This window comes from Saccostrea cucullata, unplaced genomic scaffold (genome assembly GCF_032062105.1).
Source record: "Saccostrea cucullata isolate Sc308-1 unplaced genomic scaffold, CSIRO_AGI_Scuc_v1 ctg44, whole genome shotgun sequence".
Classification (NCBI taxonomy): Eukaryota; Metazoa; Mollusca; class Bivalvia; order Ostreida; family Ostreidae; genus Saccostrea; species Saccostrea cuccullata.
In genome coordinates, this window is record NW_026938421.1 from 4720 (window position 1) to 18100 (window position 13381).

General features: G+C 34.1%; 1 protein-coding gene across 4 annotated transcripts; it reads right to left on the minus strand.

Moving 5' to 3' along the window:
• Window positions 1-1474: 1474 nt before the first annotated feature.
• On the minus strand, window positions 1475-5229 carry LOC134250150 (uncharacterized). 4 transcript variants are annotated; one of them, XM_062732503.1, is made up of 6 exons: window positions 4905-5229; window positions 4564-4616; window positions 2905-3024; window positions 2779-2814; window positions 2249-2396; window positions 1476-1955 (listed from the first exon to the last, which is right to left on the minus strand). In XM_062732503.1, the coding sequence occupies exons 1-6, from the start codon at window positions 5003-5005 to the stop codon at window positions 1559-1561; spliced, it is 855 nt and encodes a 284-aa protein (XP_062588487.1). In that variant the 5' UTR covers window positions 5006-5229; the 3' UTR covers window positions 1476-1558. The 4 variants fall into 4 exon arrangements, with proteins under 4 accessions (XP_062588486.1, XP_062588487.1, XP_062588485.1 ...); XM_062732502.1 differs by lacking the exon at window positions 2779-2814 and having other exon boundaries at window positions 1475-1955; window positions 2851-3024; window positions 4564-4613; XM_062732501.1 differs by lacking the exon at window positions 2779-2814 and having other exon boundaries at window positions 1481-1955; window positions 2851-3024; window positions 4905-5228.
• Window positions 5230-13381: the final 8152 nt, after the last annotated feature.

Below are 13381 nucleotides of genomic sequence, written 5' to 3' on the forward strand. Positions count from 1 at the left end.
AATTCTTCAGAATTACCTAACAGTTAAACTGTCTGACAATGGAGAGGACTTTGTCATTTGTATTATCAACTTTCCTTATTAATATTGCAATATTCCTCTATTACCTGTATATGATATTTATGTCTCCCAAGTTGTTTGCTACTCAAAAATAATGTTTTGTGTCAGGTTATGTCAGTTTTAAAAGAAACAAGCTACTCACAGATAAGATGATGTTACATGGATTTCAACAATCTCGTTAAAAGTCAACATTTTGTTCAGCCTTTAGTCATTAAAAGGACTCTTTCAGGAAATATAACCAATTGTTATTCCTATGTTTAAAATTATTTTAACTGGTAAACAGGGGACGCGTTCTCCTCTTTGGCATCTGGTCCCATCTCGTTTTAACACCATGTTTTCTTATTTTTTACTATCGTTTTTAAATTACAAGCGATCGACCACAGTTTATTATTTGCACCTTGTTAATTCTTATTTAAATTTCCTTTTGATGCTGATAAGTACTAACGATTTTTCGTGATTATAATTAGGCAAAGTAAGTGTTAGTGATCTCGAAAATAATTAAAATATTTAGTTTCTAATCATTGTAAGTATACATGTACGTATTGTCTTTATCGATAAAATAACTCTTATATATTAGAATTATGGCTTTATTGATTACAAAAAATCTAACATGACTTAAAGTATATGTTCCCCGTTTCCGCCATTAACATCCTCCTTAGGAACCTTGTGCAACAAAAAATGACAGGGAACGTAGCCGAAACAAAACTCCGGTTTTAATACTTTTAATACTTTTAAGAAGTGGATTTAATTTTTGAAGATTCATGAGGTATGAACTACGACGCTTCTCGCCGGCATATTTCATGAAGCGCGTTAGCGCTTCATGATAAATATGCCGGCGTGAAGCGTCGTAGTTCATATACCTCGTGAATCTTCAAAAATTAAATTCATTTCTTATATTTACATTATTTTTCTGACTTGCCATAACTTTTCGCCATTCAACTGTCATTTTTAAAGCAAAACAGTCTGCACTATATTTTTTGACGTCAAGTACGATATTATGACGTAACAATGGAGATATTCATGCTTATTCGTGGTACATATGTAATGTATTCATGAGAAAATGAGCTGCATTTTATTTTGTAAGGAATCATAGGGGAAATCTATTGGAAATGTAAATATTAATACGTAAACAATTGAAATTCTGTTTCCTTATCTTTAAGGAGGTATATAAATTGTAAATTTCGTCTTCATTTAGTCTTCTAGATATACTAACGAATTGTAAACACACGTTTATTGTTATCAGGTTATATGAAATATAATGAAGAGATGACGCGGTGGTCCAATAGTGATTGCAAGATGGTGAGATGACAATGGCGACTTGAGCAGCAGCATAAGTCCTCTATTTCGTTTCAGGGGTGATGGTAACGGTTGCACTACATTGCTTTATTCACAGAACAGGCTTGTTAAGGTTACGGAATATATTACTATCATAATTTCTGATGTATCCGACACTTGTGAATCGGTTTATGGTACTCTGATTCTCCATCTGTTCTGTTCTACGTTAACTTTCTGCAGCGTCTCTGTTTAGGTTTGCTAAACTGTAGGGTCGTGTTGTAGGATGAGAGATTTCGGGAGATATTTTTTTATCAACCGCAGGACGAAATGTATCCATGACGCTATCTGGTTTCTCGTGTATCACTCTCCCTTCGGAGAACCCATTATAAGTGGATTCTGTCTTCACATCCTGTACGGTGTCATAGGGTAAAACTGTAGTGCTATAACCATCTGGATTGTGAATTATCAGCTCCTCATTCTTGAAGCGTAAATGGCTGTAGCTATTATACACAGTGTTTCTGTGCTCCGACTGGGAATTGTGACCCGAAGAACAGATGTCTTTTTCTCCAGCATATAAGTCATTGGTTGTAACTGAGTTCAAAAATTTAGACTTTTTTGAACGTCTGTAAAATTCAAAAGATAAAAATCTTATTGAAACATTGTTAGAGTAAAAAATTCTTATCTTTTAATCATTTGACCCTAAAAGCATTTTATTTTGGAAAGAAAAATACATTTATTATCATGATTATATTTTACATACGATGTACATCTCCAGGTTTCTGTTTCACAAACGATTTTATCGACATTTTTCTAATTTTTGGTTGTTGTCAAAAGGGTCAGCTAAATATTTGCATAAAAAACAATTCAAATTTATATTTTTCTATTCATTTTGTACATGAATATCGTGACAACAAACCTCCAACAGCAGGTCATCCCAATACACAGCGCAAGGAGAAGTAAATTAGAACCAGAAAGGACAAACACGATAACAGTTTGGGTTACACAGTTAGGGACACTCTGATGAGAAACTGTCTCGTCTATTGTTTTATTCCCATATGCTTTATCTGAAAAAAGGAGAATATTATTTAAGAATCGTTTTATAGAGGACAATTTGTTATTTAGCAAATCAGAAACGCTTAATTCTCAGTGTATCAGATTTTGCACAAAGAACAGAAACTCTGACAACAAGATCTTTCGTTTGATCTTCCTAGCAAGCCAGTAGTGTTTAATTATGCCTGATTAGAATTTTTAAACGTTTAACTTTCAAACTGTTGATGGTAAGGAAATCCAAAGGAAAATATTTTTAAACAAATTTATTGGTTTCATCCAAACCTCCTAATTCTCCTTCCCTTTCACCTGTCTCACCTGTCTCACCTGAGAGACTTTTCTCACCTGTCTCACCTGAGAGACTTTTCTCACCTGTCTCACCTGAGAAACCTGTCTCACCTGCCGCACTTCTTTCCCCTGTCTCACTTGAGAGACCTTTTTCACCTGTCTCACCTGAGAAACATGTCTCACCTGTCGCACTTCTTTCCCCTGTCTCACTTGAGAGACCTGTCTCACCTGAGAGACATCCTACGTAAGGGTTGCAACTTTCACCCAAGGAACAATTACAGCGAAGCTCACATTTTTCACCGTAATGGTCATTTGGACATGGATGTGTACAATTCTGCCCATAAAAACCAACACACGCTGCATCCGAAAAAAAAACACAATTTTATTTCATTTATGTTTTATAAAAGTACTATAAAGTAAATGAATGAATATTAATAAATATTTTTTAACACAATACACAAGATATTTTATTTACCAATCAAATGCACCGAAAAGCATTTCAACAGACACAAATGCACAATTTAAGCTTATTTTTACATTTTTATGAACAGTCATATAAATGACCAAAGTCACATTGAATTCAGTGCTACAAAAAGCAAGTCAAATATTTTTTATGAAACATATGGAGATAACGAACAGTATTCAAGTTCAAAGTCCAGAAAACAATACAAAAAGGGAGCAGAGCAGGCACGGACCTAGGAGGGATCATGTGCCATGGAGGAGTGAGCATCACCTGTCGACCGGTCACACCAGCCGTTTGCTCCTTGTCATGATCGGGAAATAACTGAAAAATCCGTCGTCAATTCAGCATACAAATAATAGACTTACAATTAGTATGAAACACGTCAGTCAGCATTTGACTCAATGATAAACTGTATTTGCTGACAAGGTCATTGTATCGATCATAGAACTTACGAAATGATGACTTTAAAAGAGACTGCTAGAATTCTTCTTTCATGAACTTGTTTGTCAATAATTTACCTTGTTTTAGAAATTGCTTATACGTAGAGTATGATCTTGTGTATCGAATCTACTGAGATATATTAACTCCGTATGCAGGGGATGAAATATATTGCTGCATAAGTAAGGGAAGTTGATGATAGAAAGGTTAAAGTCATCACGTTTATCGTAGAGCTTGGTTGGTAGATTACCATTACCAAATATGAAACAGATGTGTCAGACTCTGTGGTATCTTTTATATAATCTATAAGCAAACGGATGTATGAAAAAAATGGATATAAATCTAGATATTTATTTATTTTAAAAGTATGGCGATACGTATATAACATTTTTTTGGATATTTTATCCGATGAGGTTCATATATTATATCTAATACTGAATATAAATATAGAGAGGTAAGCTTTTTTAAAAGCTAATAATATTTAATGTGGATACTGTAGAATGTTTAGTACGATAACATAATAAGAAAAAAATTGTCTTATATCAAACTTTAAGATTTCCCTAAACCAAAGGCTCAAGTGAGTATTATAGATCAAACATTATTATGATGTCAGTAGCTTGTCAATTATGTCATTTCCGTCGAAATAACATTGAAACAAAATTATCTTGAGTGATCTTGTTATTTCCTTCCTCTTCAACTAAAGTCAAGCTAGACACAATGATATATATATATATATATATATATATATATATATATATATATATATATATATATATATATATATATATATATATATATATATATATATATATATATATATATATATATATATATATATATATATATATATACATATTGTTATGAAAGCATTGTATGGAGAGGAGGATAAATTTTATACATTACACATAAACGTCACCAGAACAGCATGTTACATGTAGTCATATTGATGATTAATATTCGTATCGAAATAATGAAGAAAGTAAGTTTTTCTTTACCTGTACAGGTACCATTGATTGTTCGATAACCAGCACAACATTGTGTAATGCTGCTGAAAAATAAATTGAGACATTAAATTTGAAAAATCGGGGGAAAAATAAAAAATGGATTCATATTAAGATACAGGAATGTCATAATGTCACGTCATGTGATAAACCGTTCCAAAATTGTCTTGTCTCTTTAATTTGTGACCATTTTTTAAATTTATTATTTCATAATTTGTGATTTTATTAAAAGGTGTTAAAAACATTGAATTTTAATAAATAGTTTTGAAGTGAGAGGTGTTGACCGAACACTTCCTACAAGCTGGCGAGTGATATACCTTAAAGGAAATACTTACTTTTCCCTTGGGCAAATATTCTCTCCACCTGAAATATCTGCAAATTCAAAGACTAACATCCAAATAAATGATAAAGTATAAATATCACCCATAATAAACATACACTAATGCTTTAAACCTACGATTATACTTCATGTATTCAATAATACATATTTTCTTCCTCGTTCAAAATGTTTTTTTTTTTTTTCTAAATGTAATGTGAGATTTCCTGCTTTCTAAAAACAATACACAGATTAATTATCTCATTATCATTGTAAAAGCGTGAAAAACTAGTAAACTTGGCGAGGCTACAGTCTAGAGCTTGTACATCCTTCCTTGTTATTTAAAATAATACATAAATGTTTGAAGTAGCAGTCCAGAACAGAAATTGTAATTGATCATATGACACAACATACTTGATCAAAAAAAAAAAAACACACAAATACAACATACATTTATTAAACACAATATCCATAAATAGCAGAGCGTTTAAGACAAAGAAAGATTTTAAAAAGACCACAAAACGATAAATTCTTAAATTATGAGAAATGTTTAATAGTTTTAAAAATTTGTAACCAACTAATATCAATAATGCTACGAATGAACTCGAACGTGAATATTCAACGCCAAGAGTATATTGATACCATGGTTATCCTTTCAAACTTATTTTAATTCTAGCTACACCTGATTACTTAATTAAAAAGCAATAAAAGTTTAATACCACAAGTCATTGGCGTCGGAAGTAAATTGAAAGTGGGGGGGGGGGGGGCTAGGTGTTAACAATAATTTTATATACCTTCAAAAATACCCGACAAGCCAAAAAGAAAGGAAATGTGCACTAGCCAAACACGAAAATCCTATTTCATGGGGGGAGGGGTTAGGTTCGAACTTCAGTACCAAATTTTTTTCCAAACACCACCACTTTCACCATTTTAAGCATATACTGCAACATGCCCATGGAAATGGGGGGGGGGGTAATCCTAGCAGCAATGTCCAATGTCTATAATATGTCTATCTTTTGGGAAAAAAGTGGTGGGGGGGGCTATGCCCCCCCCCGGTTCCAACGCTTATGACAAGTTTTAATAGATGTGTCAATATGATAAAAAACAAGACAGATTTTATTGAGGCTTTAGATGTAAATGTTTAAGGCGTCAGTCACATAATTTATCAAATATTAGGGATAAGCATTAAACTCGTAAAGTGTTGAAAGGTAATCTTTTCCGTTGCACATTTATCGTGAAGAGCCGACCTGTAACTGTACCATAATCCTCTGTATGTCCATAACATGTCCTGATGACATGACCTGTGACTGTACCATATAGTACTCCGTATGTTTTATATCCTATTGACATGACCTGTGACTGTACTATATAGTACTCCGTATGTTTTATATCGTATTGACATGACATGTGACTGTACCATAAAGTACTCTGTAATGTCTTATGTCGTGATGATCTGACCTGTGACTGTACCATAATACTCTGTAGGCCTTATGTCGTGATGATGTGACCTGTGACTGTACCACATTACTCTGTAGGCCTTATGTCGTGATGATCTGACCTGTGACTGTACAATAGTGCTCTGTATGTCCTTTATCGTGATGAGCTGACCTGTGACTATACAATGGTACTCTGTATGTTTTATGTCGTGATGACCTGACCTGTGACTGTATCACAGAACTCTGTATGTCTGATGTCGTGATGATCTGACCTGTGACTGTACCATAATACTCTGTAGGCCTTATGTCGTGATGATGTGACCTGTGACTGTACCACAGTACTCTGTAGGCCTTATGTCGTGACGATCTGACCTGTGTCTGTACCATATATGTCTTATGTCGTGATGATCTGACTTGTTACTGTACAATACTACTCCATATGTCCTTTATCGTGATGAGCTGACCTGTGACTATACAATAGTACTCTGTATGTTTTATGTCGTGATGACCTGACCTGTGACTGTATCACAGTACTCTGTATGTCTGATGTCGTTATGATCTGACCTGCGACTGTACAATATTACTCTGTATGTCCTTTATCGTAATGATCTGACCTGTGACTGTACAATGATACTCTGTGTGTTTTATATTGTGTTGACATGACCTGTGTCTGTACCATATATGTCTTATGTCGTGATGATCTGACTTGTTACTGTACAATATTACTCTATATGTCCTTTATCGTGATGAACTGACCGTTGAGTGTACCATAGTACTCTGTATGTTTTATATCGTGATGAGCTGACCTGTGACTGTATCACAGTACTCTGTATGTCTTATGTCGTGATGATCTGACCTGTGACTGTACAATGATACTCTGTGTGTTTTATATTGTGTTGACATGACCTGTGTCTGTACCATATATGTCTTATGTCGTGATGATCTGACTTGTTACTGTACAATATTACTCTATATGTCCTTTATCGTGAGGAACTGACCGTTGAGTGTACCATAGTACTCTGTATGTTTTATATCGTGATGAGCTGACCTGTGACTGTATCACAGTACTCTGTATGTTATATGTCGTGATGATCTGACCTTTGAGTGTACAATAGTACTCTGAATGTTCCATATTGTGATAAGCTGACCTATGACTGTACCAAAGAATTCTATATGTCCTTTATCCTTATGATCTGACCTGCGACTGTACAATAGTACTCTGTATGTTTTATATTGTGTTGACATGACCTGTGTCTGTACCATATATGTCTTATGTCGTGATGATCTTACCTGTGACTGTACCATAGTACTCTGTATGTTTGATATCGTGATGAGCTGATATGTGACTGTATAATAGTACTCTGTATGTTTTATATCGTTATGAGCTGACCTGTGACTTATCATAGTACTCTGTATGTCTTATGTCGTGATGACCTGACCTGTGACTGTACAATAGTACTCTGTATGTCCTTTATCGTGATGATCTGACCTGTGACTGTACAATAGTATTCTGTATGCCCTTTATCGTGATGAGGTGACCTGTGACTGTACAATAATACTTTTTATGTCCTTTATCGTGATGACATGACCTGCGACTATACGATAGTACTCTGTATGTTTTATATCGTGATAAGCTGACCTGTGACTGCAAAATAGTACTCTGTGTGTCCTTTATTGTGATGATCTGACCTTTGAGTGTACAATACTCAGTAGTACTCTGTATGTCCTTTATCCTGATGATCTGACCTGTGACTCTACAATGCTCAGTAGTACTCTGTATGTCCTTTATCCTGATGATCTGACCTGTGACTGTACAATACTCAGTAGTAATCTGTATGTCCTTTATCGTGATGATCTGACCTTTGAGTGTACAATACTCAGTAGTACTCTGTATGTCCTTTATCCTGATGATCTGACCTTTGAGTGTACAATACTCAGTAGTACTCTGTATGTCCTTTATCCTGATGATCTGACCTTTGAGTGTACAATAGTACTCTATATGTCCTTTATCCTGATGATCTGACCTTTGAGTGAACAATAGTACTCTGTATGTTTTATATCGTGTTGACATGACCTGTGACTGTACAATAGTACTCTGTATGTTTTATGTCGTGATTATCTGACCTGTGACTGTACAACAGTTTTCTGTATGTCTTATGTTGTGATGATCTGGCCAGTGACTGTACCATAGTACTTTGTATGTCTTATGTCTCTGTATGTCTTTCAGCGTACAGCGATGTTTCGACATTCTTACTGCTTCATACAATTTATTACGCCTCACAATGGACAATTGACACCTGTTCTTTGTATGTGATGGTGAGGGTGTGTGTGTTTTGGCAAACAGACTATTTAAGCTTCGAGGGAACATAATTCATGGTCCCGGAATAAAAGCAATTTCTATCGCTATTACTAATAGCTTTCGCTTGGTCCGTAGGTCTGTCCGTTGACCAAAGGTTAACTATTTGCTAGGAAGGTCAAACGAATAATTTTGTTGAGTTTTTGTTCTTTGTTCAACATCTCACAAAAGAGAATTAAGCATTACTTGATTTGTTAAATAACAAATTGTCTTTTATTAAAACGGTAAAGCATATGGGAATAACAAAATAGACAATACAGTTTCTCATCAGAGTGTTTCTATCTGAGTAACCCAGACTGTTATCGCGTTTGTCCTTTCTGGATCTAATTTACTTTTCCTTGCGCTGTGTATTTGGACTATCTGTTGGTTGAGGTTTGTTGTCACAGAATTAATGCAGAAAATTCAAAAAAGTATTGTTGTTATACGAATATATAATTAAATATCTTTACAACAACCAAAACTTTACAAAATGACAATCATTATAATTGTTCTGTGACATCGAAACCCTGAGATCTCTGTAGAATATAATCTTGATAATGATTTTTTTTTCTTACCAAAATAAAATGCCTTAGGATAAAGTAACAATAGGTGTTTTTTTTTTACAGTTATGCTGTTTCAGTTAGATTTTATCTTCGCATTCGTTCACCTGATTGTTTGATTGTCATCGGTTTCGGAGTGGAATGGTAATAGTAATAGCGAAAAAAAAGTTCTTTTATATCCGGACAATGAATACTGTTCCCTTTGAGGTAAAATACCATGTTTGCCAAAAAACAAGATCAGCTGATCTCTTTCAAAACACTGACACAATGCGAGTGTTTAGAAAAGTGGAATGTCACGTATAGTATAGAACGGTTCACAATAGGTACTCGGTGACCTGTTAATTTAGTCGTCCGCAGTTTGGGGACATATTTAAAAACTAAGATATGAGCTGCAACTTGTACAACATTGTCTTTTGGATATGTTTTAGTTTAAAATAAAAAACACAATCTGTGCAAATGAGACCACTGGACTAGTTGCGGCTAGATGTAAACAATGTTGCTGAAAACTGGAATGTATATGAATAACGATAGAAATGTGACAATACTGCTAGACCCCCTCTCAAAAGCTATTGCCGATCTTTAATTCTTTCATGTAAATGCTGTTTATAACATTGAAAGTCTTGCCTTAGCGTGTGGACATGAGAGCCGTACGTCCTGCAAAACGTAAGTTTTTACACTTATAAGGCAATCCTTACCGTGTGTACCGGCCCTTAGTCAGACTTATGAGGCTCGAAAAAACCGTGTATTAATGGTGTACACATGGTACGGCTAGAACTTAAGTTCCATGACTTATAAGGCAAGCCTTATCATGTGTACCGGCCCTAAGGCAAGACTTACTTAAGCATTGAAGTATGATAATTTGTCGGCACGGCCAGGTGTGTTATAGAACCAAAGACATCTTAAAATATGAATTCAATGCTTATATTTACATTATCTAATTTTTACTCTTCATAATTTTTTATTTCGGTAATCTTTAATGTGAATTTAGCGCCCTTCAAAACTGGTGTGCTTTATAGACGTAAGACCCGTTTTTGACATTTGTGACGTTGCAAAGTTAAATAACGCGAACGAACATTGCGAGGAAAAAAGTGACAAATTTATTATAAACGCACATTTTTTGTATTTTTACGTTAATTTAACAGGGTTAGTATTTTTTTATTAAATTGTGTCAAAACAATGTACATTTTTGGTATTCCTAGAGTATTGAAATGTATATAGTTGCTACAAAATAGGTCTGCTAATAACGGGGCTCAATTATTCAAAACTGACATGATTTGCACTGTTTCTGGCTCCAAAAAGCATAGTATTTCTGTAAATATTGTTTATAATCTTGAAAGTGTTGCCTTAGCGTGTGTACACGAGAGCCGTACGTCCTGCAAAACGTAAGATTTTACCGCCCTAAGTCAGACTTGTTAGGCTCGAAAAAGCGTGTATTAACGATGTACACACGGTAGGCTAGAACAGAAGTACCATGACTTATAAGGCAAGCCTTATCGTATGTGCCAGCGCTTTTATGCCCCCCCCCCCCCCCCAGACAAAGTGCCGAGGAAGAGTAAGAATCTCCTGATGCCTGTCACACCTGCTGCACATGTATGTCATATGCATTGATCAAGTTGACGGAAGATATGGTAATCAAATGTAATACAAAAACAAAGCAAGAACAAGTCTTATGAAACAAGCAAGTCAAAATATATATACCCAGTGATAGGTTATACTCCATGGCACATGGTCCTACCTCTGATGTTTTGGAGGTCCGTTTTTGCTTTGCTCCTATATTTTGTATTGTTTTAAGGACTTTTGATCTTGAATACTGTTCGTTATCTCCCCATGATTCCTTGCTTAAACAAGGTCATAATAACGACCAGAGAATTTACGAAATGCTGACTTTAAACAAGGTTGTTGAAATTCCTGTGACTTATCTGTCAGTTGCCTGTCATGGTTGATACTGGAATATTAATTCATAAATAATAAATGTTAATGATGGGAAAAGTGGAATCATGAAACATATGGAGATAACGAACAGTATTCAAGATCAAAAGTCCATAAAACTATACAAAATAGGAGCAGAGCAAACACAGACCTCCAAAACATGAGATTTGGAATCAGGTGCCATAGAGGAGTTATTATCCCCTGCCGACCGGTCACACCCGCCGTGTGCTCCTTGTCATGGTCGGGAAATAACGGGAAAATCTGTAGTCAATTCAATGTATAAATAATGGACTAACAATTAGTATGAAAACCTGAGACAGCATCTCGTTTGTCATGAACTTTAGTCGTTATAAGTCGCCTTTAACGTCTTCAATTAATAAAACTACCAAATAAATAGATGAAAGAGATCTAGCAGACTTTGAGGTGTCTTTTCTTTCAAGTTCACTATAAATGGAACAGTTATTTTTAATAAATAAAAAGTTGTTGATATATCTGAATGTCGTGTAGAAGAAATGAAAAATTGTGAATAAATTATTCTCCATAGGAATTCAAAACCATTAATAGTAATGGTAATATAATAGAGGAAGGCAATTCGTGCTAATCAGGATTAAAGATGTTGTTGAGGTCCTTGTTTGCCACGCTTCTATTCCCTATTGTTCCTTGTTTGTCAGGGTCCTATGTCCTATTGTCCCACGAGACTTTTGGATTTGATAAAGTTCAATTCTTTACCTTCACACTTCTTTCCAAACATAAATGACATTTCAGACTTCAATTTAAATTCCAATCAGACTTTTAATTGCACAATAAACAAGCGTACTCTTGTAGATTTAAAAGACTAATGCATATATTTAGGGCAAGGTGACCTATTTGAGTTCGAATGATTTAAATTTACTTCCTTTCTAAGTATTTGGTGAACTATTTCAGGCTAAATTTTTTAAAAAGCAGATTTTTAAAAAAGACTGGAACACAAATTATCAAACACAAATTTTTAGTCAAATGAATTTTCATCTAAACTATTAGCTTTACATATAAAATTTATGTACAAAGATTGGTATCTTTACGCATATATATTTGTATTTTCACCAATGTTTATATGAAACCAAATACAGAGCTCATTAAGTCAGACATATTTATACAAATCGTTTGATTCTATTTATAATGGTGGCATAAAAAGAAAACATCCGCCTGATATTTTTCTCTATTTTTCTCCGTGTGTTTGAGTGAGGGTGTGATGTGTTCTCGTGCAGAAGCATGGATATCAGTGATAATGCAGTGCAACTATACCAGTAAAGATAAGGAAAAAATTGCAATTTAACATTTAAGGACAGTTTTGCTTACATTTAAAAGAAAAATAATAGCGTGGATTCTATTCTACGAGAGCAAAAAATAAATTTATTTTAAAAATCGTTTAACCCAATGCTAATTTTACACAACAACATTTGTTTTTAGAGTTTAAAAAATTGATTAACTAATTATCACTAGAATTGAACAGCGATTTTTAAAAAAAAAATTGCATCATTAAATGCAAACTGCAAATTTAAACGGAAAATATATCAATTTTCAGTGTATTTGTTATTCGCACCACTAACTTTTCTAAATAGAACTATTTGAATACGCAAGTAAGCAAGTACATTCTCGTTCACTGATTTAAATACATTAAACTACTTCACATGTCGTTCATAATTCTCAACGACATTGAAACTTCCTAGTTCAAGTTTCCTTTTGCTCTCCATTATCCCTTTTAAATTTGGCAAAATGAAGACTAATCTTATCCTTCTATTCATTTTACAATACATGAAGGGAATTGGATGCTGCGATAACTTCTGTGAATGGAGTTCTTGGACTCAGCAAGGGGCTTGTGAAAACAAGAGAATGTTGCAGAAGAGGACTTTATGTTGCCCATCGAAAGATCAGAAAAACTGCCTTGAAGTTTGTGAGAGGGATATGAAAGATTCCTTTCGATATGTTAACTGTGACTTAAGTAAGGATCATATTAATTTACACATGCAGTAGAGGGTAAAGAAAGGGAAAATAATATGAGTAGGTAAAATATCTTAAATATACATTGTATGCACTGAAACATTTACAATTTTCAAACTTAATTTTGAAAATTTAATATTCCTTAGATGGCAACAAATGGCAACAGTTATTTCAAATGAAATTATATTTTAATAAATAAAACTGTTTATCTCTTTTTTATTTTAAAAACCATTTGACTACATTCGAACGTTTAACT

Coding starts and splice junctions, on each gene's coding strand:
- LOC134250150 (XM_062732501.1), bottom strand. CDS start 5,005: ATGTTTATTATGGGTGATATTTATACTTTATCATTTATTTGGATGTTA. Junction 4,617..4,904: donor AATATTTGCCCAAGGGAAAA/GTAAGTATTTCC, acceptor TTTATTTTTCAG/CAGCATTACACAATGTTGTG. Junction 3,025..4,563: donor AATCAATGGTACCTGTACAG/GTAAAGAAAAAC, acceptor TTTCGGATGCAG/CGTGTGTTGGTTTTTATGGG.